The sequence below is a fragment of the Manacus candei genome, unplaced genomic scaffold (genome assembly GCF_025592945.1).
Source record: "Manacus candei isolate 608988 ecotype Guabito, Panama unplaced genomic scaffold, ASM2559294v1 h1tg000018l, whole genome shotgun sequence".
In the NCBI taxonomy this organism is placed as follows: Eukaryota; Metazoa; Chordata; class Aves; order Passeriformes; family Pipridae; genus Manacus; species Manacus candei.
Genome location: NW_026138066.1, coordinates 1,012,254 through 1,040,076, shown reverse-complemented (window position 1 = coordinate 1,040,076; position 27,823 = coordinate 1,012,254). Strand labels below are relative to the sequence as shown.

Sequence of the window (27,823 nt, the reverse complement as noted above, 5' to 3'; positions counted from 1 at the left end):
AGATTTCACAATTTTTCTGGCCAAACTATTTTGGTATTTAACCATCTTCATGGTAAACTTTTTTGTTAATACCTAATTGGCATTTCACATGTTCCAGCCTGTACCTGTTGCCTCTCTTTCTATGCATCTCCTCCAAGCTGAAGAGGCATAGTTCTCTCAGCCTGTCTTTATATGTCATGTTCCCCAACACCCTGACCATCTTAGAGGCCACTGGACTTGATTCAGTTTGTCGCTTTCTTCATGTACTTGATGCTAACTCCAGATGCAGTCTTACCAGGACTGGGAGAGGGACAAAGAATCACTTCCCTGGATCTGCTAGCTATCCCTCTGCCAATCTGCCAGGATTCAATTGGTCATCTTTGCTGCAAGGGTACTCTGATGACTAATGTTCAGCTTGTTGTCCACTAGGACCCCCAGATCCTTTTCAATGGAACTGCTTCCTAGACAGTTGCACTCAATCTGTGTAGTTGCACTGGGTTACTCCATCTCAGATGCATGACTTTCTCATTTTGTTGAAGAGGGTCTGGTCCATTCCACTCCTTCAGCCTGTCCATATTCCTCTGAACAGCAGTTCTGCCTTCTAGTGTGTGGACCATTTCCCCCCGTTTGGTGCCACACACAAGCTTGCTGACACTGCCTCCATCCCATCATCCAGTGCCGTAATGAGGACATCAGTCAACATTGGACTCTCTAGTGATCTCAAAAAGAACCCACTAGTTACAGAATCAGATGGTCTTGCTTTATTTTCCTACTCTAAGCAAGAAAGCAAACACTAATGTAATTTCTTAATATTTTAAATGTCCACTGCTGCTCTTTTCTGAATTGTCAACTGCTGTACTTGTTGCTGCCTGACACTTAACCAATGTAAAAGCTTTATTTTTCTGATTAACAACTCTCAGATTGCAAGACTGGATAAAGATAAAGAAGAACTCCATAATCAGCTGCTTAGTATTGATCCCACAAAGGACAGTAAACGTGTGGAGGCACTCTCTAGAGAAAAGGCACAACTGTGTCAGAAATTAAAAGCCTTAGAAGCAGAAGTAGAAGAACTAAGAGCAGAAAGACACAATTGTGGTGTGCAAGCAGAAAGTGTTCAAAGAGTACAAGCACGACAGATAGCTGACATGCAGGCTGCAATGCGATGTCTAGAGGTAAGATTTCTTTTTTATTATTATTTTGCCCCCTTGTAGAATGTAGTGAGAATAACATTTGGCCTGATAGAACTGTCACTGAAGTCATGGATCATTTTGCCATTGACTCCATAATTTGAATTCATACATTTCAGATTTAAAATCAATTTATAAATATATTGGGAGTATTGGGAGTCATGTACTACCAGTTCAACTTTGGAAATCTTTCAACTGAGAGATTCTGTTGAATTATCTCCTTTCTAAACATGCAAGTGATATCCACATTTGCAGTCAGTAAGATGATCATGTCAGCACTTGCCAGTTGGCTGAATTTAGAAACCAATGGCAATATGTTAATAATCTTCTAGAGTAAATGTTTTATTCTTTTCAAAAATGTTACATGATGCTCCTCTATTTCTTTAATCCTTTCCTCATCTGTCATCTTGTTTGCCCGTGCCTCTTCTTTCTCCAACACATTACTGCAATTGTTTAGTTCTTGGCTGTTGCTCTCCCTTAAAGAAACTTTGTTATTGCTGGCCTGTTGTACACTTCCCAGGATTCCACTGTATTCCTCATCTATGGTCCTCAGTGCTCCCGTCAGTTCTTGCTCTCTCTCTTGGTAGTGAGTCTTTTCCTCTAGCTTTCTTGCACAGTTGCAGGATACAGATAGATGGTTTACTTTTTACTACTATCAGTGCTGTAACCCTGCTCCAAAAATCTTACAAATACCTCCTTCATTCAAGGCAGAAAAGAAGTCTGCTGAACTGCAGGTCGATCGAATTGAGAAAGAACTGCAGACGAGTAATGAGCAGAACATTGTCTTAACTAGCAAACTTAACAAATGTGAACGAGAAGTCAGTTCCTTAGCTGCTAAAGTAAGTACTTTTATGGTATCTGAAATAATTTTTCCTATCCTGTTATGTTTAAGTTTTTCTGTTTATATTTTACACTAAGAATAAAGTAAAAATGTCTTCTGCTGTGACTTAAAATAGGTTTGGAATTTTCCCCTCAGTTTCAGTTGGAAGATATAGAATGTGTGACTTTACAGGAGAAACATCATACATAAAACTATCTCTAAAGATTAAGGTTATGTTCTTTTTATTTCATTTTCTAGGTCCTTTCCCTACTTTTCCTAAACAGAACAGGACTTGAAGAGAGGTCTTTATTTTCATGTTTTTAGTGCTTATGAAAACAGCCAGCCATTAGAGCTTTAAATTGAATTCCCCCCCCTTTTTTTTTTAATGGAGCTTCTGGAGATCTTAAAAAGTATTCTCTGAATGGGCTATGTTAGGTACAGGAAGCAAGCATTGGAATTACTTGTGGAGATTTAGGTTATATTAGAAGCAGGGTAGTCACATTAGCATAGCCTTTTTGTTGGGCTTGTGCCAGCACAGCTTGTAGAGAAACATTTTAATACAGGATTACATCATACCATTTTAAGTAGACCATTGTCTTACAACATATTTGAGTAACTTAGTTGTTGGGTTGACATCAGATCTTAGAGGTTTGGTTCTATGATTGTATGCTTTTCCTTTTCCCTTTTTTTTTTTGAGATCTGAGAGAAATTTCTAGAAAAATACTTTGGAAAAAAAAAAGATCAGAAGGCTTCAAGTTTAGGGAAAACCTGAAACTGCTTAAGAAACCTGACATCACTGTTTAATATTTCAGCATAATTTGGTTAGTGTGGATGCCACATTGAGGGTTTTATCTGGTTGCAGTGACTCCTCAGTTACACAGACAGATCCTTTATGCAGTTTTACATGTGACTGTTTGAATAATTCAAACAAGGAAAGTAAAAACACTGGTAAACCTTTTGACCTTCAAGTGCTGTACAATACTTACGTTGCTCTATGTAAATTTGAGTCAGGATACTAGACCTACTGAAGTAGTTACCTGGGTAAATACAAGCTTTCTTCTGTCCCTTGTTCCCTCCTTTCTGAGAGAATATTTGGTAATAATTTTTTATCACATCTGTCAGTTCCTGGTAACAAGTTGAATCCCCTGTATTTTCTTACCTTTCTGGAGAGGCTTTAGGTAGTTCTGAAGTAACTGTAAAGCCACTAACTAACTTTGAGCTTGTATATCTGGCTGAATACAGGATCATTTTACGTTCTCTGTTGACTTAAGGCTATCCTGATTTTCTGAATATACTTTCCAAACACTAACATGCACTTTGTATGGTATGGTAGTTAATTTTATCATAATATAATTAAGAAAGATAGAATACAGGAAGAAAATTTTAACTTCAACCATAGTTGTTCTTTAACAATCTCAGATTTAATTCAAAACAGGCTTTACAGTGCACATTTATGAGTGCTAAGTGTTTAATTTTGGTCTTTAATTAAAAAAAAAGTTCTAATTTGCCATGAGAATAGGCTATAGCTGTACCACTATTTAAAGCCTCTCTATCTAATGTGTCATACTTGTCCCACACGAATACTAAATAGGAGGGGAAAACTTTAGTTAAACATTTTTCAATCATCTATCAGAATATGTAGAAGATTGTTACAGTCTTTTCTTTTTGTATCAACTGGTCTTCTCTGCTCACCTCCAGAATTAGGGCAAAATAAAATGTTCAGTGGTGTTTCTTGAAGGGAGGAAAGTAGAAACTAATTTCTAGAGTAACCTCCACCCACTTCTGCACCCCCCCAAACTTATTCCTGAGCACAGGTGCACGCGTTTGTCTCCCGGGTTTTGTGCCTTAAAAATGCCACCTTAAATCTTTGCAAGTTGCCCTGAAATGTTCTCAGCTTAGTATTTGAGCAACCAAATCCACCGTGTAGTTACTTAATAAGGTACTGTGTCATTCTTAACCTTTTGCCACTTGTATATGCTAGCAGGTTGTAATTACATTTGTCATTGTGAATGGATTTTCATTATAAGTCCTTTCCTCTAGATATTTAATTCTCATTGACCATGTAATTACTGTGTACCAATGCCTAAACTATAGAAATTTTCCATGCAAGCACTAATTTTCTTTGATTTGATGTTCTTAAAGCTCCTGCTTTTATGAGGCATTTGATGTGTCTACAGAGAAGTATGTGATTTAAAATGCACTTTAAAACTATGAAGACCTGGATTTTGAGAATGTAGTGTAGCACTCTGGGAGGTCAGGGGGACTATAAATAGTCACCAAATTGAAATTACTTAGGGGAGCAATTGATAATCGGGGTTTGGATATCACTCTTTTGTTTTACTTATGGAGATTATTTTAGTTTGACTCTGAGGGATCTTTCATCAGAAGGGAAGTAAATATATATAAATTTAATATAGTTGATTTGGTGGTGTTTTTTTTCTAATTCATAGGTAGAAGAACTTAAACATTCACATAAATTGGAATTAACAAATGTCAAACTGGAGGCAACAAGAACAAAGAGTGAGGTAGAAAGGGAGAAAAACAAGATTCAAAGTGAAATGGATGGTAAAGTGTGAAATTATTTTCTAACTATTTCTTTTGTAACTTCTAGTTACAATAATAAAATTATTTTTCCTCTGAAAACTCCCCAGCAGTCTTCACCTTCTGCTTCTGGTCTGGGTCATAGATCTGACAAATCATTTTGTATCTGAAGTAACTGTGTGGTTTCACTTGCTCTGTGAGGTTGAGAACAGTTACAGAACAATTTTGTGTTCATGTAAATTAGTGAATTTGTGTCACAATTTGAGTATAATCTGTTTTAAATCATGTGCTTCATGTGGTCATTTTTTCTATCATTGCTAAATTCTAGAGTCTTTCACACTCGGCTTGAAACTATAAGTCCCATAGGTCTTCAGTGGTTGGTTTGGGTTTTGATTCTGTGTCCATGGAATTGATACCAATTTGGTAAGACTGCCATGTGAAACAAAATGCAATTTCTAGCTCGTTCTTTGAAGGAAATAGGGAATGTTCTAAGCTACCTGATGCAGCTGAGTATGTTGGCAACTTCAAATAGCTTTCTGGAGTGAAAAGGCCAAAACTTTCTAGAACTAGTTGTGTGTTGATGATTTAAATCACTACACAGCTTTAAAGAGAACTGTCCTCACTGATTTGCTGTAACTCCAAAACAGTACCTTTGTCTTCCTGAAATAGTTGTTTGTGTTTACTTGCTTTAATAGTAAGTTTGCTAAGAGCAACTGTAAGAAAGTGGTGTTCTCTGAATTGACAATGTACTTACAGTATATTGCAAACTAAAAATGTTGAGCCCTATGAAATATGAAACTAAATACAGACAAGTTTTAAGATAACCTGAACTTGCTGTGGAATTCAATTTGCATCACTGAATTAGTTAAATAACCAGGTGTCATTGTTAGAGCAAATTGGCCTATTTGCCAGTGAACACAGGTGTCTCAGTCACAAGATTTTAATTTGGATCATTTGTTCCTGCCTATAGTGTCATAGTTTCAGAATTGCCTCATTTGGTAGTATAAATGGATTAAAATGTGAAATTTGTTGTAGCCTGGTTACTATGGTTTCACTGGTACCCAGTTACTGTTTACTGTAAACTTTTCCAGAAAAAGAAAATCTTCTTGCATGACCTTTTCATATTGTGGAACACTTCTTTTTTTAAATCCAGAAACAACTGCTTAGTATAAATTGCTCTAGAGTTTAAATCTGTAATAATATTAAGTGATTAATTACTTTTGTATATGCAAATAATACACTCCCATAGACAGAGATTCCAGTATAAAGAGTACTTTTCAAAAGTTTTGAAATGTTGCTCTTACACTGAGAAAAGCCACATCTCTTCTGGTTTTCTTGTGTTTTGGTTTTTTCCCTTTCCCTGTTCATTCTATCTTATGAATTGTGATTTCTAGCTCCCTTTTATGAAGTTATAAAGTTATTTGAATCCTGGATTGTATCAGTAATGACATTTTAACTTTTTTTAATGTATAACGCAGGATTGCTGTCCGACAAGGAAATTCTTAAGGCAGCTGTTAAACGTCATAAAGTGCTTTTAGTAGAAAAGGATCGGGAGCTAATTCGTAAAGTGCAAGCTGCCAAAGAGGAAGGTTTTGACAATATTGCAGCCTTACAGAATGAAAAGTATGTTTGTTGATTTACTTCTCAACTTCTAAAAGAAGAGTGTTTTGAGTTACTTTTAAAAATGTCACTCTCAACAAGTAAACACTTCTGGCATTTTGTAATGATTCTTGTGTGCATGTTGAATAACATTGTAGGTTAGAACTTGAGAACAGATTAGCTCATCTAGAGAAGATGAAACTGGAAGAAGATACTTGGAGACAGTCTGAAAAGGATCAGTATGAAGAGAAACTACGTGCTGCACAGATGGCAGAAGAATCTAGCAAAAAGGAACTTCAGCGTTTGAGGTAGTGTGCCTTTTCTAATCTTAGCACGAATTTCTCATTTCCCCCCTTAATTTCTTTACAGTAGGCAGTATAAAAGTCTACTATTCATAGATACAGAAATCTTCATTATGAAATGTTCATTATAGCAGATTAAACAGAATTACCTTTTGCATTATGTAAAAAAGAGAGCCGAATTAAAAATGAACTGTTTAAAAAAATAAAATTTTTCATCCAATCCTTTAAAAATTATATAATTTCAATGAAAATTTTCAAGTCATAACTTTGCAATACATATTTGTTAAAGCTGGTTCCATGCTGGCTGCTGGCATAGATCCAGTGTTAGCATAAACCATTTCTCTTTCCACAAAGGCGCCATATCAGCAACTGGCAAGCTGGGACCCTAATATGATGTCTCTTCCAGTTGGTTATTATGGTCGTGAGGTAACTTAGGTTACTGTAGTTTTGTATGAAGGTTGTTATGATAAAATGAGCAAAAGTCGTACTCCAAAAGCATACAAATCAATGTATTTTACTCCTGTGCAAATTCTAATAATTGATAAAAAAGTATTTTTAATCACTGTTTAGTTAAATATTTTTCAGCCTCTCAAATAATTCTATTTATTTGTCAGACCGATTTATGACATCTGTATTTTGATTAGATAAAAATAAGGTTATCTTACACAATTTTAGATTAAAAATTCAACAGCAAGCTATGCAGAGAAAAGAACTGGAAGAATGGAAACGTGAAAGCACTGATCAGAAACAGGTAAGGTTTTATTGCATTGTAATTCTTATAGAGAAGTACATTCTTTCCTGTAGTTACCATGTCCTTGTGTTTGAAGACTAGATTGAATTTTTAAGGCTTTTTCTTTTCCTGAGGAACAAAATGCGTACTGTGGATATTTAAAAGGAGATGTGTTCAGAAATAAATTATGTTTTCCTGGACCTTTATAAATGAATTACAGCTTTTTGCTTCATGTGTTTTGTGGGTACCAGGGATTTCAAAGCTGAATGTTTATAGACTGCTATATTGAATATGGTTATGCACTATTTTAACTGGAGATTCAGTTTCCATGGAGACTTAAAGTGTTTCTAGGTAATGCTTTGCATTTACACTGCATCTCTCATCTGAGGTTCTTCAAGTGCTTAACAGATGTTTCATAAATGAACAAACTAGTGTAAAGAGGTATATTTCTATTGCAGAGTCAATTGATGAGAGTGTTGAAAATAAAACCTAATTTTTTTAACTCCTGCCTGCCCATGATATTATTTAGTAGGTAACAATAGCTGTTCATCAAAGTACTCTGCAAGCTGTGTGCACTTGAAGTTCAAGGCAATTGTTTTTCTCCTCCAGAAATCAGAAATTGGGGTATCTAAGTTTCCATGTGGGGGAGGAAAAGGAAAGGGAAATCATTTCTATATGGGGACTGCAGAGGTTGGATTTTTCAAGCTCTGTGCTTCCTTATTTTTGTGAACTGGTTGGTACAAGTCACTGCTGATTGTAACACATTGTTTTATGAGAGCCTGGGTAGCTCCACAGCGCTGCTACTAAATGTTGTGTGGTCCTCTATTTCTGTTCTGCCCTGGGGCTTAATGTTGAAATTCTGAAGTTCTGGGGGTCATGTCAATGACTGAAGAGTCCTGCCTCACTTCCTCATTTTAAGTATAATAGAAAACCTTCTTTGTCTAGAAGTGATTTACTGTAAAGTTTCTGGAGAGACTGCTGAGCAAGGAGAAAAGGGACAAGTAAAATAGGCTAATGAAAAGCTAAAGCTAGTTGCTGTTTCCATTTTGCACTGTCTCAGTATCTCAAAATGAATTGCCAGTTATTTGTATATCTTCTCAAATGGAAAAAATTCTCTTTTTTTGGTAGCAAATCTACAACATGGAACTCCAGCTTGCCTCACTTTCTCAATCAGAAAAGGATTTGCTGGAGTCTAATGAGAAGTTGAAGGAAAGAATAGAAAGACTGAAACAAGAATGTCAACAGGCAGAGAAAGCTCAACTGGAAAGAGAGAAGTAATTTTTTTCTTTTGGCTTTACTTTTTATGTTGCTTGTGTTCCTCTCATGTAGATTATCCAGAATTTACAATGCATAGTTAAGTAAAGTCAGAAAGTGAAAATGAACAGGAAATATTGGACAGTTGTAAAAAATGGCTATATGTTCTGTTGTACAGTATGAATTAAAACTTTGCTCATGGTAACTTCAAAAAGAGGAGTTCGTTTCCATTCATGTCTGTTAAAATAAATTATTGATTAGTGGAGATAAACTGCTTGTATAAAATGAAATTTTACTTATACTGAAGGGAATGTCAGACTTCTATAAGTGGATCTAGAGTTTCTGACACAATTCTTTTAAGAGTGTTTAAGCAGTGAGGGTGAAAAAAAGCATTCAAGCATTGTACTATGCTTTGATAATGTTTCAGGGACCCAGTCAGTAGATACAAGTATATACTTCTTTTCACCTCCCACTGATATGAGGTAAATAAAAGCTTATTGGATATCTTCTAGTTCCTCTCATCAACATTAAAAATAATCACTTTCATTTTTTGCACAAGCTTGGCCACATAACATCAAAATATGATAATAAATGCTGATGGGAGCTGAATCTTGTTCAGATTCCATATAGCAATGAACACTTTCCTGGAATTAGAAGATTAATTTGCAGTTAGCCTGAAATGGTGTAGTGGATTAACCCTGGCTGGATGTCAGGTACCCACTAAAGTTGCTCTCACTCCCCTCTGCAACTGGACAGAGGAGGGAAAGTATAACAAAGAGTTCATGAGTTGAGATAAGGACTGGGAGGGATCACTTACTGATCACCATCACAGGCAAAACAGACTCAAAGTGGGGATACTAATTAAATTTATTACTGACAGAATCAGAGCAGGAGAATGAGAAGTAAAATAAATCTTAAAAACACTGTGCCCCCATCTCTCCCTCCTTTCAAATTCTACCTCTTCCCCCCCAGCGGCGCAGGGGGACGAGGAATGGGGGTTACAGCCAGTTGTTGTTTCTGCCACCACTCAGGGAGAGGAGTCCTTCCCCTGCTCCCATGGGGTCCCTCCCACAGGAGACAGTCCTTCACGAACCTCTCCAGCCTGAGTCCATCCCATGGGCAACAGTTCTTCACAAACTGTTCCAGTGCAGATCACTTTTCCATGGAGTGCAGTCCTTCAGGCACAGGCTGCTCCAGCATGGGTCCCCCACGGGGCCACAAGTCCTATCAGGAGAACCTGCTCCAGCATGGGCTCCTCTCCCACGGTCCATGGTCCTCCATGGGCCACAGGAGCACAGCTGCTCCACTATGGTCTGCACCACGTGCAGGACCACCAGGGGAACCTCAGCTCTGGTGCCTGGAGCACCTCCTCCCCCCCTTCTGCCCTGTCCTTGGTGTCTGTGTTGTTGTTCACATGTTCTCACTCCGCTCTCCTCTGGCTGCAATTTTCATCTGCACAATAACTTTTTTTCTGTCTTAAATATTATATTTAAAATGTTATAGTCATTACTATAATTCCTGATTGGCCTGGCCTTGGCCAGTGGCAGGTCTGTCCTGGAGCTGGCTGGTATTGCCTCTACCAGACATGGGAGAAGCTTCCAGCAGCTTCTCACAGAATTCACTCCTGTAGCCTCTCTGCTACCAAAACCTGGCCACAGAAATCCAATACAAATGGCTCTTCAGAATCTCCTAGCCTAATAACCAAATACATGTCTAACTTGCACTGGATTATTGCGTGGTGGGTTTTTTAAAAAGCCAGTGTCCCAGATTAAATACAAAACTTCCAAAGGGTATAATGTGGCATTTTTTTGTTTTAACATCTCTTTTGTTATGATTTGGTACTGCAATTGCTTTGTTGTCGTTAGTTTAACTACTGCTTTTCAGTTTAACATTTGTAGATACTGTTGCATTTGGACTGGAGAGTATGTTCACTTGTCAGTGGCATGTTAAATACTTTGGATGTATTTAGGGAGGTGTATTCACATGCTGTGTGAGATTGTTGCTGTTATTTGAGTGAGACTGCTGTTGTCATTTACATAGGCTGAACCACAGGCTAGTCAAGACTAGGTTTTCCTGGGAAGGCAGTGGAAGGAAGGAACTTGTCAGTTCTGAGAGATCATCGTACAAGTTTGTAGGTAAATGGGAGATGCACCAAGCCTGATACTGCAGAAATGAAGCAGCTTTGCAGCCTACACAGCCTATGTGTAAGCCCTGCAGGTCTGTCCCATTGCTACACTGGGAGCCTTGGGACATGTTGCCATCCTTTTTATGAACCTGTGGGTGATAGGACATCCTTCCTCAGTTCAGTAATTCTTATGAGTTTGAACTCCAAGAGTTAAGTTGCACCAAAGGAAGAGGAAGTGAAATAGGGACCAAAAGATAAGAAAGCACAAGATAAAAAGTTCAGATAAATAAAATAATGCCAGTTGAGCATTGAGCATAAGTAGGCAAAGCAGCTGTGTGCCTGGCTGTGTCAGTCTTAGGCTTGTGAAATGAGAAAAAAAGCTGAAGGCAAACTCTGAGAGTGATACAGATCAGAGATGAACTCAAACAGGCACTTGTTAAGCATTTCAGAAACAATGTTAGTGGCATTTGAAAAACAAACCAAACAAAAAAACCACCCTAAAAAACACTCCCAAAAAACTCCATACCCAACTCATGACATTTTTAACTGCTGCCTCAACTGAAATCCTTTTACTGCCAAGCAGTGCTTGTCAAAAGTGCTTTGGTTCCTGGGAACTAGTACTTTACAGTCATCAGTGAGGTACAAGCCACAATGGATCTACTAAAAGAGCTGTGACAGTTACCATGGGGGCCAGGACCCTGGTTTCAACATGAGTGGGTGATGCCTAAGATTTCTACTGTGGGGAAGGGAAAGGTCATTTGATGAGAAACTTATGGAGATTCATTCAGAGTCCCTGTAGGGAAACTGCATCAGCCCAGGACTAGAGTGGTATGGATGCACTGATACCAAGCTTTTGCCTTCTTAAAAGCTGCTGCATAGAATCTCAACATTTGATTTTATTCTTTAAGAGTCATGTAATTAAATTTGCAGTTAGTTCTTGTCTGCTTCGACTCACAATGCAGATAGCCCAAACAAACAAGGCAGCAGAGAGAAACTGGCTCCTTTCCTATCCACTGCTAGAGAACACAACCTAATTTTAGTATGTTTTAACCATGCAAAGATCTAAGCAGGTTACATATGCCATTGGTGGTGTGTGTTCAGCTGGAATGTTGTCTAGAAACCATACTGGTGGGAGCTTCTGTTGAGCTGGTGTTTGTTCTGGTCAGGAGCACGCTCTAGTCAAGTCTTTTACTAAGACACAGGAGACTCCATAGGGCAGCACGCTGTTCTCCCAAACTGAGGAGATAGTTGTCAGCTCTTCTAGCAACTGATGTTTGGCATAGGTGTCTACTCTTGTGTTCCAGTGTGATTGTTTGACCTGAATTTAGGAATTTTCTATGGGTGGTTTGGTAGCATGCCAACAATTAGCTAGTTTATTAGAATCACTTTTCAGAATTTGCCTCATGGTTGAACAAAACCTAAGATAATGTTAATGTGCAGGTTCAAATGTTGTTAGTCACAATTAGATTGTTAGCATAATCAAATTTAAATCAGATCCTTCAAGTATATAAAGGTAAGAGTTGTGAAAAGATGTGTCTATTTTAAGCATCTTAAGGCATTAACTGAACGTACTGCTTTGTTTGTATAACCTCCTAATCTTTTAACCTGATTTTTCGAAGGATTTTAGAATGCCAGCGTATGGAATGGCTGCAGGAGAAGCGTACGCTTACTCAGTGCATCACAGACCATGAAGAGAAATATAACCAGCTGAGGAACAAGCTGTGTCGAGCTGCTGTTGCTCAGAAAAAGGCATGTGGTCTCTTCCTTTATGAATGATCTAACTTAGGAAAATTTCAGCTTTAAGTTGGCCAGCTAGAATTGTTTCAATGTTAAAGTTTATTTGCAGTCTACTTAATAACTAAATATATTGGGTTCTTTAAACCAGCATAGAGATAGGTTGAAGTGGCATGTAAAAGTATACTACAGCCAACAACCTCCTTATAATGCCATCAAAGATTTTGTGAGGCTTTCTTGGCACATACAGGTATGTATTTATGGTTATTTAAGAGGTGGACCCCTTGATTAGGGAGGATGATGTTTCAGATGTTTCTTGATGAAATATTAAAATTTTATCTCTTCTAAACTTGCTTTTTCTGAAATAATTTGAAAGGAAAGGCAGATTAATTGTTTATAAAAGCTCAGGATTAATTAACAGTGTTATACTTTGAACATATACAGGTTATAAAACCTACCAGTAGCTTTTATGGCTGTAAAAAGTTAGGTCAACACGAGCAAAAAAAAGTTAAAAGAAGGAAGCATACTTTCCTGGTCATGTTTATACTTATTTATATGTGGTCATTTCAAGAATGAGCTTTGTAATTATCAAATACAGTTGGTGTTTGTTAGTACGGTTGGTCACTAACCAACAAGTCACCAGCAGTTGTGCATCCTTCAGTTGCAGGTTGCATTTGTTTCCCATCATGGGAATCCAAGCCCCTTCAAACAACACAGCTCCTCTTCTTAAGGAAGAAAAATCCTATAAAGTGTCACAGCTTGAAACTATGTACACTGTAGATTTAATTTTTACAGGATTTAATCTATCAAGGTATTACTTAGCTGTTTCAAATGTCTGTTTGACAGAGAAAGACTCTCAATGACAATAAACAAAGGAGGATGCGTGAAAAAATAGAACTTTTGGAAGCCAAGATGGAAGAACTAGAAAAACAAAATCAGATGTTAATTAGGTAATTAACTTTGCTTTTTCTTAGCTTGAAAATTTATATATGTCCAAAATCTGACTTATAAATTGAAGTGGTTTTGAAGATTTGTCACCTACTTTAATAACCAGAGTCAAGTTTAATGGCCTATTCATCACTAGAATTGTTTGAATAGATTCTGTTTAGGATGGGCAGCTTGTAAGACAACTGCAGGGCTGTGTCTTTGGGAAGAAAGAGAGGAGAAATACCTGGTTGACACACTTGCAGGAATCCCTTCAAAAGAAGGAAGTGAAAAAGACTTCAGAATTGCAAGAGGGACAGACTCTTGCAATTCTCCTCTTTGAAAGATAAAGTCCTGGTTTTTTCTCTTCATTGAGCACCTATGGAGGACTTGATTTGAATAGTTAATTTATTGTGGCTCCTGTGGTTCAATTCTGTGAATGGTATTAAAACCTTAATTTATTCTATGTAAATTCTAATCTAAAATACAGCAGATAGCCTAATATGTAGAGGGATTTTTAGACAGACATGCAGTACCTTCCAGTTCTTCTGGTATATTGGGATAGGTAGTAAACAGCAGAGCACTCATGGAGAGGTATGCTGCTGTGTGGGGATAACAAAGATTTTGAGCAATAAGAAATCTCTCATTTCCTAGGCAGAATGTTTCCTCTGAAGAATATGCACGCCTCCAGAAGAGACTAAAGGACTTGCAACGTCGGCACAATGAATTCCGGAGTATAATTCTGAACCCTAACATACCATCACTCAATCCACTTGGGATAATGCCATCGTCTGCCCTGCCTCCTGGGTCTGAAGTGTCCTTCCCTCTTCTTCAGGTGCTGATATATTACAAGTTGTGAAAACAGTACAACAAAAGAGGGTACTAGAACAGTCCTTCTTTACAGACCTTAGTCTTAAGGAAAGAGTATTTTATCTTTGAACAGAAGAAGGAAACTTTGAGATATCTAGAGATGTTCCCTTCCTTGCAATAGGAAGGAGTGCTTGAAAGACAAAGGATATGCTACAGAATGTAACAAACAGGCAGTTTTAACCCAGTTCTACATACTTTGTCCTTCTCCTGAGAGGGTTTAAGTGGCTCCTTCTGAGAAAGAAATACCACAGTGTTATTCTCACACCATGGTTTCATTATTACAAAACAGTATTGCTGCTCTTGATTTCCTATGGGGTTAAAAGTCTTACACTGAGTTTCTGAGGGTGAAAATCTCTCTGGCTGAGGTTGATCAGGTTGACTTCACAGATTCTTGGTTACTGAGACCTCAGGTTTGTGTGCTCTTTCATCTGAGAGGAGGAACAGTTGCAGCTGTATTTCTTGCTCATGCTGTTTATCATGAATGTCAGAATAATACCCACAAAACACTGATGAGTAAAATTTAACAAATAAGGATATTTTGGACTTCACTGTTTTTATTTTCATTAAAGAAATAAATTATTGCTCGTTTTGATCCTCTGTAGGTGTGCAAAATGTAATAGTGCCACTTTCCTTTTTTTTTTTTTTCCCCAAGGAGGAGCAGCATCAAAGAGAGCTTTCCCTGCTTCGCAAGAGGTTGGAAGAACTAGAAACCAGACAGAGAAAACAGCTGGAAGATCTTGGACCACCTAGAGAGCGGGTAATGGGGGATGCATACAGGGACTTGGCAAGAAACAAGACCACTGGAGAAAGTGAAGCACAAAGCGAGGACTCTAAATAAATCTGCAACTCTCCTTGCTCTTAACTTGCAATAACTTATCCTTTGTATGTGCATTTAATATTTTGCCAAAAACATGCCTGTATGTGCCTGAATAGAAGCAAATATACTCTGCATAGTTACCCCTTTGTGGCTCAACTTGTTTAACTATTCAGACTAAGGTCAAAAATACCTTTTACCACTGGGAATCATAAAAAGATACGTTTTATATCTAGGGTTGCCATCCCTGAAGGGGACGCTCCCTGAATTCGAGTTACCAGTGCTGCGATATTTGGCATTGCAAGGTTTTTGGGCTCAGTATTGGGATTCAATTGCAGACAGTTTGTTCCTGATCAACTGGACTTCCCACTTCTCTCAAATTCCTGATCTTCTGGGTGAGTGTAGAGGCAGTGAATTCCCTCCCACTGTAAGCAAACATGTTTAAGGATGGCTTGTTGAAGCTGATTAGCCACAGGTCTGTTGGACCTGATGATGGGCATCCCAGGGTCCTGAGGGAACGGGCTGATGTTGTTGCCAAGCCACTCTCCATCATATTTTAGAAGTCATGGCACTCAGGCAAAGGCCTCAGTGACTGGAAAAAAAGAAACATTGCTCCTGTTTTTTAAAAGGGAGAAAGGATGATCCATGTGACTACAGACTGGTGAGCCTCACCTCTGTGCCTGGGAAGACCACAGAGCAGATCCTCCTAGAAGACGTGCTAAGGCACATAAAAGACAAGGAGGTGATCCAAGGCATCCAGCACGGCTTTACCAAGGGCAAACGGTGCCTGACCAGTCTGGTGCCCTTCTGTGGTGAAGTGATGGCAATGGCCAACAAGGGAAGACCGACAGATCTCATCTATCTAGACTTCAGTAAGGCCTTTGATACTGTCCCACATGACATCCTTATCTCCACACTGGAAAGACATGGATGGGCTATTGAGTGGGTAAGAACTGGCTGGATGGGTGCAGCCAGAGAGCTGTGGTCAGTGGCTCTGTGTCTGGGTAGAGGATGGTCATGAGTGGTGTCCCTCTGGGTTGCTGTTACCATCTTTAACAATGCTGTAGTCCACATCTGGGTTGTTATTTTGGTGTTCCCATGCACATAAAGAGGATGAAATGAGATTTTAGAAGTTCTGAAAACTTTTATTTGCAACCCTTGAGAATGTGCCTCTTGAATTGTTAAATTGGGAATAGGATATAATTTTTTTAATATAATATAGCAGAGATAAGTGTAACAAATTGCCTTCACATTATGAAAATGTAAGTTTGCATTTGTTGCCACTCTAATTTGTTTACTTACCTAAAATAAAATTATTTATTCAAGGTTGAAAGTATTTAAATTTTTTCCCATTCATTATAGTTCAGTAATAGAAACTTGCGAACTTAAATTAATTTTTTATTTTGTTTTTACTGGATAGTGATGACTTTCCTGGAATTGTAGTAATTATTTTATCTGGGTCTTGTTTGTTTATTTGTATTTGGGTGTTTTATTCTTTTTTTTTTTTTCCCAAAGTACTGCAGCAGAAGTCTGGGACAGTGAGAATACACTGCAATTTCTTATACTAGGGTATTGCTGTTAGACTATAGGAACAGTCAGCAGAATAACTACGTTGCATATGGTGATGTTGGCATTGACTCAATTTCCCTCTCAGAGGCTGCATTTTTGATTTTCCATACAGTGCAGAAGTATGATTTGTCCCAGTTCTGGTCAGGACAGGGTTAATTTTTGCAGTAGCCAGGAGGGGCCATGGTTAGGACGTGGAGGTTATTCTGTACTACCTCACGGCCTTTTCTGGGACAGGGGAAGGTGTCCCTTCCGGGTCACACAGGGTGGCGGCATGGTCGGGTATTTGCCAGGCTCCATGTGGCAAGCAATCACGTGGGAATCATTTGCCTCCTTTGTACACTGATTAAAGTTGTTGCTGTTGCTGTTCCTTTTCTTGTCTCCTTGCTGTTTCCAGTAAATTGTTCTTATCTTGACTCATGATCTTTACCTTTTGTGCCTCTAATTCTCCTCTCTGTCCTCCTGCGGTGGAGGAGGAGGTAGGGTGGGCGTGTGAGTGAGCAGCACAAGGTTTGGAGTGTTTCAGTGGGAACACTAAATTGGGGAATGCCATGTCCTTTCCTTTCTTGGGAAGTTTGTTAAACTTCTCTGTGGAAAACAGAAGCTACTGCTGTCTCCTGCAGGATTAATTTGTGTGAAGTACCTCTCTGTGCCTGAGCCACCTTTGCCAAACGGGATGGTCACCAGCACCTACCAGCATGGAACAGTTGCAAAGAGCAAGCTCTCAGCAGCCTTGTGTCTCTGTCCCTGCCTCTGGCTGTGTGGGCTTCAACAAGGTGCACTCTAATGTTGGGGGGCAAGGAGGGTGGTTTATACAAACTAGGGAAGATGTGGCAGGTGGAAGAAGTGTAAGAGAAGGAGGAAGAATGATTGTCACCACCAGGTTTGTGGGCTCCCTTTGCCAGCTGGTTTAAGGCTTTTTGAGTGAGAGACAATTTCCTGCCCCTGCAGCACCTTCTCCTGAAAGAAGGGTTATTGGGTTATCCTCCTTTTTAACATTTTTAGCTTTTTAAAATTATCATCAGCCTCAGAGCCTTTAAGTGGTGTAGTTGTAGTGCAGCTCCTGAAGGCTGTGTGGAGGTGTGGCAGGCACTGCATATCTAGCCTGTCCCTGGCCTGCTGCTGCTTCCTACAGGTGGGAAGGCAGCTGGGAATCCCCCTCCACCCAGGCCCTGCAGGTCACTGCTCAGGAGCCACTGGGTTTTAGACAATCCCCTCCCCAGCATCCTTTTCTTGTACTTCCCATCTTCAGCACGATGGAACTGTGCTGTGCTGACCTGCATGGTTCTGCCCTGCAGCCTCGCAGGGCTGGAGCTGCAGCAGGTATTCCTCATCTGATGCCACTCTGTTCTTTGCATGACCTTGGATTGGATTGTTACCAGCTGTTCTTGCTTTCTTTTAACCTTTTGAAAGTACACAATCAAATTAACCTCCAAATGCTTTTATTCTAGATAAACCCATACAAACACCAACATGTATTTGTCATTTGCACTTTTTTTTAACCATTAATTTTAAACAACAGGTTAACTTCTGTACAACAGGAATTACTTTACACATTAGTAAGATTTGCCTTCAAACTAGATGACTGCAAAATAATGCTCTGTAAGCTAGTGTTAGAAAATACACTGTTTGCCATAGCAGTTTGCCTGTAAACATGTGACAGTAAGTTGAAGAGAAGTTTGCTTTCATTTCTGAGAACGTGATTAGAACTGTTGGGTTGCCATAATACAGAGGTTTCTTTTTGTCCGTGTAACAGTAACGGCAAATGGCAGATACGGAAGGTGTGCCAATGTTTTGTGTGCTGACCCAAACCTACCAAAAGAGCCACAATCACTTAATTATACTTCACATCACTTTGTGAGATCCACTTGATGGGTTACAAAGTCCCAGCATGACTTAAAAATGGTTTACTAACAGAGTGACACTGTTTAGGAGGCTTGAATAAAAGGCAATAATCCTATTCCAGGCTGTAGGTAAAGCTACAGGGCCTGCTTCAACACATACTTAATCTCTAGAAATCATTAAAGCTATTGTAGCAAACAAGCAGTAGTACAAATACAGAATAGGACTGATTTTCATTTCCTCATCAATATAAACACATATAGTGAAGCTCACAGGATCAGACCCACGCAAACAGATTATATTTTACAGCTTTTCAAGCAGAAATGTTGGATTTGTTTTTTCTGCCTGTACAGAAGGTTACTGTTGAACAAAACTATCACAGTTCATTTGAATGCACTGCCAGCAAACACCTGAAGTGGAACAGAACTCTCACACTGGAAAGAGTAATCCGCTCGTGCCTCTCCTTCAATATTAGTTACTGTGCTTTTTTATTTATTTGATGCTGTTTTAAAGTGTTAGATTAAGAATAATAAAAATCAAGCCCTTACATACAGGTATTCCAAGCTTAAGTGCTAGTCAAGCCATGATCCACTCCTTTAAGACAGAGGGCAAGATAGGTTAGGGTTGGGTTGGGTTTTTTTTCCAATTAAAATTGAACTATCAAAATACATTGTGCCAGGCAGAGAACTGCTGAAAGTACTGCAACATTGTAGTGCAGTTTCCTGAACAAAGCCATACATTCCATCAAGTATAAAGTGTAAACTTAATAGCAAGAGTAAGACTTGAATTAAAAAAAAAAAAAAACACAACAAAGCCATCACAGTATGGGTTGTTTGGTGGCTGTCCTCTCTGCTATGCAAGAGGTACAACTTGTGCAATCACACAGCAGGGAGGGGGCAGACCAGCAGGCAACATGTTTTGGTGTTTGCTTTTTTCCACGTTAACAGCCGGCCTTGCTTCGGCCAAGGCTTGGTTAGCGTGTGGGGCGCTGGCCGGCCGTGTGCCATGGGACTGTACCTTGTACCAGGTGCTGGGAGCCTTTGTGCCCAAACCAGCCAGCTTCAGCACTGCTGGCCTGCAGCTGCAGGGCTCCCCCAGTGCAGCAGCACATGGCAGTAAATCTTGGAGCTCTGCCGCCTGGGAGCCCTGCACAGCCATCTCTGGCTGCTCACAGTCCCAGCACTGCCTTCCTGTACCAAACTTGGCACATCCTGCCAAGGCAGGTGACAGTGTTTCCCTCTCCTGTGGGCCACTCACTTCCAGCAGTGGATCCCTCCAGAAATGTATGGAAACGTTATCTCCGTGTCATCAATGCCTTACCTCAAACCTAAGGGCACGTGACAGCCTCAATACGAGTCTCCTGTGACAGAAGCAGAGTCCACGGTGACAAATCGTTTCAGCTCTGTAGCAGAGGGTAGGACTGTGCTGGTGCAGTAGCAGAGCTGGAGCCACGGCTGCTCCTCCATGGCTTTTTTCAGTAGCCACTGCACCAGCCTCATCTCAGCAGCACAGCCATGCACCTGCTTTCCAGCTGGGCTGACTTTAGCCACCAATGCAAATGTAATGGACTCCTTCCTTTCAAAACGGCCAAGCCTCAAAAACCCCAGCCAGACTAAGGCAGACAGTTACCCCTCCCCACCCCAACCCCAGCGAGCACATTTGTATCAGTTTCTCATACACAGAGATTACACCAGTCCTCCTGTTCTTACATATTATTAAACTAACCTTCCTTGACCTGAACCCCCCCCCACATGTTGGCTTCAGGTTTGTGAGGCCCTTGTACACAGACAGAAGCCTGGCCAGGACTGTCAGCATTGATGCATGGGCCGATCATGCACCTGAGTATAGATTTATGCACCGAAGTGCAGCCATCAGCTGCTTCATCAAATCACAACAGTGTTCTGATGCAGTGCAGTTTCACCTGTGAAGCTGCTCACAAGTGTTTCACAGCTTATTTAAGGATGGAAAGGTAGAAATGTAAACACAGACAGATGTTGGCCCAGCACCCTTCTCCGAAAGCCTCCCCCCTGCCTCCTTCCCTCAGCAGCTGGCTTCACTTTGCACATGGAATTTCTAAACTAAGGAAGATAAGTCCTGCCATGTAGCATTTGGCCTTCAAACCTCAGACCCACTTTTTTTCTGCTAAACACACTTATCTGAAGTGTCACTTTGGTGCCAGGTTTTTGTTGGGTTTTATTTATGTGGGGGTTTGTTTATTTTTTTTTCCCTGAACAGGAACCAGTGAACATTTGACTGGAAGGAAGGAAACTGGAGCTGACCCGTATTCTGAAGCCGGAGCTCACCCTCACAGTTTGCCAAGCTGCTGAAAGGATGTAGCGAAACATCAGCTTTCCCTCTTAAAAAACGAGCTAAGCAACTTGCAAGTTCACATGGGCGACTCTGAACTTACAGTGTATTTTGCACGTCTCCTACGACCTTGTTTTTAAGTAAGCAGAAAGCTTACTTAGACAGTATTTTTGAACCAAAGGGTTATGTGTGTTCAAGTACCTAAAAATGCTGGCCCTGCCAACACCAGATTCACTTTTACATGCCCATGTCTGAATATGTAACCCTGCCCGTATTTCATTCCCAAACGTAGATATTACTTGAATGGTCAGAGTGGAGAAGAGTGTCCAAATGTTTCAAACCCTGTACATATAATCAGTCAAAACAGTTTCAGGAGCAGTAGCACTAATTTAAAATTTCCCATAGTGATGCTGTGAGTCAGTGCTCTGCTCAAAGCCATTTGCATTTTTTCTTTTCATCAAATAAGGCTTTTACTTGCTGGAGCTGCTTCTGGACTTCTTCAAACCCCCGTTCTCGCTCGAGTTTGCTGACAATCTGTTAACAATTAGCAAAAGAGAAAATAATTTTTTAGTGCTTATTTTACTTGCTATTTTTTAAAGCCTGCTTTTCTATATTCTAACAACTGCTGACAGAAAAATCCATCTGAATGCCTGACTATCTGTAAACATTCTTTTCTGACTTTAACACTTTATTTCGGTAGTTTTCCTTTCAAGTCATTCTGATCACAGGATTTGCAACACTTCCACAAAAGAATGACTGAGCCAAGTAGAAAAAACAAAACAAATCTAGCAGATACTCATCTCCCAAAGTGCTCCAGTTTTATCCTAGAGAAGATTTGCAAATGATATTTTATTTCTCTTCCTCTGTCATATAAACTGAGGGCAATAAACTGCCTCTCTAACTTGCCTACTTGGCCCCAGGCCCAGGTGATAGGAAGGAGCACCGCTGCTGTCTGAAAACTCTTTGCTGTCAACTCTGCAATGGGACAGGTCTCAGCAAACAATGAAGGAGGTTTAGTTGCTCCCAGCCAAAAGCCAGAGGGAGAAGAGCTGAAGGAAGATTTCCATCTAAGGATGGGCTAAGTTTAGCCAGTGCGAGCTTCAAAAAACCAAAAATGGGCACTAAGACTTGAAAGTACACTGAATTTTCCTGTATCAACAATTTTGATGAGCTTAATAATGTGTGATTATCTGAGTATCATCCCAAGCTTCTTTTAGGAGGCAAGGATTTGATGCTGAACCCAGATAATTTGAGATGTTAGAGATCAGAAGTGGCAAGCCAGCTAACAGGTGACTGAGAGCTGGATGATTACAGCAAGTGCTGATGCTGTGCTGTTGGGGATGAAAGAGAGAAAGGCCTGGTTGCTGGGAGACCCAGACAACCTGCTGGAAGTGGTAAGGAGGCCTTCAGGCAACACAGCCCAGCTGGCTCTTATCTGAGTCCTTGCACAGGCACAAGCATCCTCCTTGCAGCCTCTGTTAAGGATGCAGAGCAAAATGGAGCAGAGAATCCTATCATGGAAAGTGGAGGGCAGGGATTTTCTTAGAAAGCAGCTTAGAGGTAGCCTGTGACTAAGTGCTTTCAGCTGAGAAAAGATTTCTTTTGTTAGTAATATCAGCAACTGGAAGCTACAGCTGCTTCTCTTTAAGAGAAAGGCTCTTAGAGCAGAGCGTTAAGAGGGCTATGGTGGGAAAGGAGTTGACTCCTCTTGCTGTAAGGCTGAGCTGCTCTGCAGAGGTGTTTGTACTGACTGTTAAATTGAGAGCCCTGGTGCTGCAGTCTAATCTGATTTCTGAATCTTTAGGGAAATGGAGCGTGTGCACAGGAGTTGTGACAGGCATTTGCAGAGACTCTGCAAACACAGTAGAACAAGAAACCTAGACTATATAGGAACTTCCTCAAAGCTGCAGGGAGAATTTTATTGCTAGTGTCTCCGTGAAATACAGTAGTGACAGGGGAGGTGCACTTACAGCCCTTTGGCCTGTGACCCCTCAGAGGGGTGGGGGCTGCACTGCTCTGGCCCCACACGGCTCAGTGGAAGGAGCAGTCTTGGCTGCACTATGGAGGGGCTGCCTTTGGAGGGGCACTCAGGAGGTTGCACATCAGGCCAGCCTTTGGTTACTTTGTCAAGCACCACTTTCAAGCCTAAGGTAGTAAGTTAACATTAAAGGGTTAAGCAGGCATAGCAGCTGTGCTTACCTCATCATAATATTTCACTATGTATCTGTAGATTTCAAACAAGGCCACTTTCTCATTAAATTCATTTTCATGTTTCTAAAACAGAAAATAGTTCCTGTCAGATAGTTCTCCTTTTTAAAAAATCTTAACATGAAAGCAAATGAAGTTCCTGCTTCTCAACCATACCTTAGATTCCTGAGCTAGAAATTCTTCAACCTCTGCAGTGGTCAATGGAGGCAGATCCCTGATGGCTTTGTAGTACGCTTTCACCTCCTTCTTGTAGAGTGGAATGTCCTTGGCATAGAGAAGTTTATTTGTTGGTGCTTCCTTAAAAGAAAAAATTTGAAGCGTTGTCACTTTTCACAGCACAGATTTCCTAAGGTTCCACCTCCACACAGTTAATTGCATCTAATTGTATCTGTGTGACTCATTTTTTCTTTGCAGTGGTTATGTGCATGGAACCAAGGTTATGAAACAAAGATGAAAAACAGAGGCAGGACTTCAGTAGTAGTGTATTGTATCTCGTGACAGTTACCATATAATGATTTCTATTGGCATCAGAAGGGGTGACCATTTGTCCCACAGATATATTTTTATTTCTCACTTCCTCCTTAAGGCTCCCTAGACCTGAAAGGGCGTGAAAGCTGAACCAAAGGGCCCAAGGCCAATACCCTGTTTACATGCAGCATTCAGCAGTACTGCTGAAAGTTCCCCTACAGTAACACACCAGAGAGTCTTCCTAGATCCTGTCCTGGCAGAGGTCCTCCTAAAACTCTTTGGTCCCTACTACTCCTCTCCCTCCGTGGTTCGAGCGCATGGAGAGCTGACTGCCAGACATGCACAGCAAAAGGGATTTTTTTCACCCCAGGACTTCAACAATCCGGGTCAACACTGACCTATCTGGGAGCTTTAGGCTCATTAGAGGAAATAAGTGCTGATGTTTGTGGTAGGAGTCAAAGCCCCATTTGGAAACTGTATTTTCAGAATGTAAAAGTGGGGGCTGGTAGTCTCCTGTCACTGCTCTGGTTTGAATTCTGGGGAAAAAATGACACAACCATGTGATATCTTGTCACTACTGTTTCCACTGTGTGATGAAATGATTTAAATGTTTGTTTTCTAAATGGCTAAAACATATTTAAGGATAAAATACTAAAACCGATGAAAAGTAAACACGTTTTAGTACTAAAAGACCACAAGACATTTCCTGCAGTATCAGCAATACTTCACAATATATGTTAAGCACAGAAATCTGACAATCATGCTCATTTGCAGTTTTTCCATGAAGGAAGTGATGTATTTGTTAGCTTTAATTTATGATACTTCACTCCTAAAATATGACAAATAAGCACATTATTTGCTATTTACCTCTAACACATGAGCAGTTGGACTAGATCACATACGAAACTAGTCCATTTTTACATACATTTTTTTAGGGTAAAAAGTAGTATGAGCCTGAACAAATGCTTCCTGCTTTGGTCCAAAGAAAAGGAAAATACCCTGTGAAAAAATGAATTATTTCTGGCGCTCAGAGTTCTGGACACTGTACTAAAGAGTTTCTGAATGTAAGATGTCTGGACTTGGTACTCCAGCAAATAATTTTCCATATAAAAAGGGAGCAGCTAATAAATGTGGAAGGAACTGTTTCAAACTTCAGAGCTTTTTCAAGTATTCTTACAGCTTCCAGCAGCTTACTGTGTGTGTTTTCTGCAGATTAGTGTGTGGCAGACGAAATCTGGACTACTTATCAAATAATATTAGTACTCTTACAACCTTCGTTTAAAACTAGTTTGAAACTTCATTAAGATCTTACAATTTCCACCTTCTTCCACAAATTGTGTAAACTCACTGTGCAGAAATGAACTGCAGGGAAGACAAGCAGCAGTTAACTATAAATACGGCATTCTGATAGCTCTGTCTGTCTCCTTGTGAATTCTTCAAAGTCCTGGGAGACAGACCAGCAAGGAACAAAAACCCAGCTTAATTAGGCCACTGACAGTTTTGCCCTGAATGTCAACAGATCCAGAACTTCATCGCCTGAATCATTATACAGTTGAAAAAGACAGTAGTTGAGAAATTAGCAGAAGACTGGAAGGGCAGCATTACCTTCCCGAGGGTCTGTTCTGCTAGAGAAAAGGCATCCATGAAAGCTTGTGCAATTACAGACAAACAGCCATCTATATGTGAAGTCTTCTTAATATCAAAGACAAATTGGGGATTCTTCAGTATGTTCACCCAGAAGCGAAGAGGAAGACTAGACAGAGAAGGAACAAGCATCTTTACAGTTAACAACTGCTTTAAAATGGTACTTAATTACACTGCACTCATGGAAAGCAGCACATTTCAGGGCTGCTTATTCATGTTAAAAAAAGGGGTCAGGGAACAAAGGTTATGGAGCAAAAACATCAGTCAGGCACCCATTTTCAAATAATGCTCTCAACCTGCCGCTACTGCTCTCTGTGTGAAGTCAGTATGCAGACTTATAAGTCTTGGAAGCCACGGTGTTTTTTACTGGTATCAAATCAACACACTAAAATTACTGTGATCCACAGACCCAAACCACATCTTATTCCCAGACATGCCAAAATCTTATTCTTCTGATCACAGATGACCCATTCCGTCTTTGCAACGTCATTTTCCGAAAGCACATGTGCCCCTGTGCATGTCCCACAGGCATACCTGTTGGTTTTCCATATGTGGACCACATCAGGGTCAGTAATTTTTTTGCTCTCAGCCTGGGCATCCAGAAAGTCAAAAAAGTACTTGATGGCAACAGGTGCTTTATTGTTGGGTAAACTCCAAATGCTCCTGAAGAGCTTTTCAACAACTGAATGAATTGCAACCTGAAAAAATAACACAATGAACATTTTGTTATTACACAAGAAAAGAATAGGATCTTTTACCTCAGAGAGCTGAGCATGTCCCAAGACAACCACACACAGAAACTACAATATACTTGTGGCAAACATCAAGGCCACAGGTTATTGGAAAATAAGATAGTCAGTAACAAAAATGAAAGTACAATACACCGCAATGAGCTGCTTTCAAATGCCACACATCCTATTGCTCTGCCAACAGGGGAGTTGTGGTGAACATGATACATCGTAGGTGGAAGGTATCACTTGGTCCAACAAAGGCTACATCAACTCTTGGGATACTATTGGCACTGTTGCCAAAGGCATTTGGAACTTGTGGCTGAAAGTAAGGTGGAGGTGAGGAAAAGCAGTTTAACCAGTTTCCTAGGACACTGGTCTTCATGGTGCCATCTGCGACACATACTCAACACACGTGCTCATCAACACTTCACAGCCAAGTGGCTCTGGTACTTGGTCTAATTCTAGCATAACAGCTATTGGTGGTATACAAAGACACTAGTGCTACAGAGAAGAACTGAAAACTGCGTATTTCTGATACAGAAGTGAAGCTATCTGGCTCACAAAAGCAAGGGCTTGGTTGCTGATGGACTTGCTGACATAATCATAAAGTATTCATAAGTAGAGGCAAACAAAGCAAAACACTGTTTTGCACCTTTTTTCTTCACATCTGTTCTGAAGCTCAGTTCAGCCCAATCTTCTCTCAACGAGAAGGATTTAAGCACATCGCAGGGTCTTGATGCACTACTGGCCAGTTAATTTCAAGTGGTAAGCTCTGCAGTTGTGTCTGTGTGCACGTACGGGTGAGAGAGAGAGGGACAGGGACATGGTGCAATGCAATTTCCTTTGGTGTGCAGCGTATCATGGGTGGAATTTCACAGAGAAGGGTATCAGAGCACTGTTGTTCAAAGCAGTGTTTCATTTTGGAGATGGAGACGACTAATTTAAAGCCCTTTAAAAGGACTGTTTCTTAAGAGCCTGATCTTTTCTTCTGCACTTCAGTCTTCCACCATAAGAGATTACTGGTTTACTCCAGCAATTCCTGAGGGCTCATGTTAGTTTTCACAGCTAATGAGAAATGACCAGTCTTTACTTTCACTTTGGGTAGTGTCCCAAATTACTTCAGATGCTATCAACAACCTAATTAAATAATGATTGATAGATTTTTAAATGCAAGAAGGTTATAATCATCATGCCTTCAGGCCTCTCATACTGGACAGCTCTCAGTGTTGTGCTCTGATTAATATTTTAAATAATATGCTGTTGCAAAGAGTTTTATAACCATTTTGAGTAAGTCAGAAACAAGATGACGTTACCAGAGGGAGTAATCAGGGCTTATTCCTAAGGAATGCAGATTGCATAAATTAGGTAATTGCATTATAAATCCTAAGGACCTTGTTTTTAAAATTAATCTAGTTATTTTAGATGCTTAATTTGAAACCCTAACAGACTATTTCATTTCATAGGCAGTATTTTGTGAAACTCAGGCTTTTGAAGTTGTCTCTAAGCTGAGCAAACTCTAGAGGAGACCAGGGAGATTGTTGACTGAAAGTTGTCTCTCCAGAGAGGATCGTTCTTGCTCTATAGGACTCAGTGGTAAAACTCACTTTCCATTAGCTCAGTAATTGCCTTTTTTCTTTAACCTGAGAAATAAAGGTTGTGCTTACTGAGGAGACAGAGAGTCTGAGTAATAGACAATTTTAGAACTCTAGCATTAGAAAACCTGCAATGTGTCTTTGCAAATGGTGATAATCCATAGCTAGCAGTGAATTTTATATGCTACCTTTTAATTTAACATTTGATATACATGCAGGAAGTCTGCAAAATTTCTGCTTTAATTTGTATTTCTGTTGTGCCAAACTAACCAAGCCCAACATCAGCCCTCCCCCAAAATAAAGCCTTTACAGTTTACCTTGGTTGACAGAAGCTTTGTGAGATACATTTCTTTCACTTTGAATTTTTGCTTTCCTTTGTGACCTGCTCCCTTCACATCTTTGTTTGCTTCCGAGTCTGGTAAAATCTGTCATGAAGAGATTAGAGAGATTACATAGATAAAAATACAGCTCAGTATTAAATCTACCACTTAGCAGTGTAATGACTCAACTCACCAAATGACAGTGCTCATCCGAGTAGTCCACATCTAAACAACAGAAAGCAGAGAGCAAACAGGTATTAATAAAA

General features: G+C 40.0%; 2 protein-coding genes across 8 annotated transcripts in view; one reads left to right on the top strand and one right to left on the bottom strand.

Moving 5' to 3' along the window:
• CEP83 (centrosomal protein 83) overlaps positions 1–15,022 on the top strand; it is a 193,935-nt gene extending 178,913 nt beyond the window's left edge. For 6 of the 7 annotated variants that reach the window (XM_051784043.1, XM_051784041.1, XM_051784042.1 and 3 more), the window contains 11 exons: positions 900–1,151; positions 1,874–2,005; positions 4,437–4,551; positions 6,006–6,150; positions 6,285–6,434; positions 7,104–7,179; positions 8,287–8,432; positions 12,157–12,286; positions 13,118–13,221; positions 13,850–14,030; positions 14,718–15,022. In XM_051784043.1, the coding sequence (XP_051640003.1) occupies positions 900–1,151; positions 1,874–2,005; positions 4,437–4,551; positions 6,006–6,150; positions 6,285–6,434; positions 7,104–7,179; positions 8,287–8,432; positions 12,157–12,286; positions 13,118–13,221; positions 13,850–14,030; positions 14,718–14,903 (1,617 nt within the window). In that variant the 3' untranslated portion in view covers positions 14,904–15,022. Of the gene's footprint in view, positions 1–899; positions 1,152–1,873; positions 2,006–4,436; positions 4,563–6,005; positions 6,151–6,284; positions 6,435–7,103; positions 7,180–8,286; positions 8,433–12,156; positions 12,287–13,117; positions 13,222–13,849; positions 14,031–14,717 lie in introns of those variants that run through there. The other variant, XM_051784044.1, reaches the window with a different exon arrangement.
• A 2,848-nt stretch (positions 15,023–17,870) lies between these two features.
• Positions 17,871–27,823, bottom strand: part of PLXNC1 (plexin C1) — a 70,212-nt gene continuing 60,259 nt past the window's right edge. Inside the window, exons 25-31 of the mRNA XM_051784029.1 lie at positions 27,751–27,782; positions 27,555–27,662; positions 25,449–25,612; positions 24,876–25,023; positions 22,959–23,099; positions 22,794–22,868; positions 17,871–21,128 (exon numbers count right to left, since the gene is read on the bottom strand). Of these exons, the coding sequence (XP_051639989.1) occupies positions 21,024–21,128; positions 22,794–22,868; positions 22,959–23,099; positions 24,876–25,023; positions 25,449–25,612; positions 27,555–27,662; positions 27,751–27,782 (773 nt within the window). The 3' untranslated portion in view covers positions 17,871–21,023. The remainder of the gene's footprint in view (positions 21,129–22,793; positions 22,869–22,958; positions 23,100–24,875; positions 25,024–25,448; positions 25,613–27,554; positions 27,663–27,750; positions 27,783–27,823) is intronic.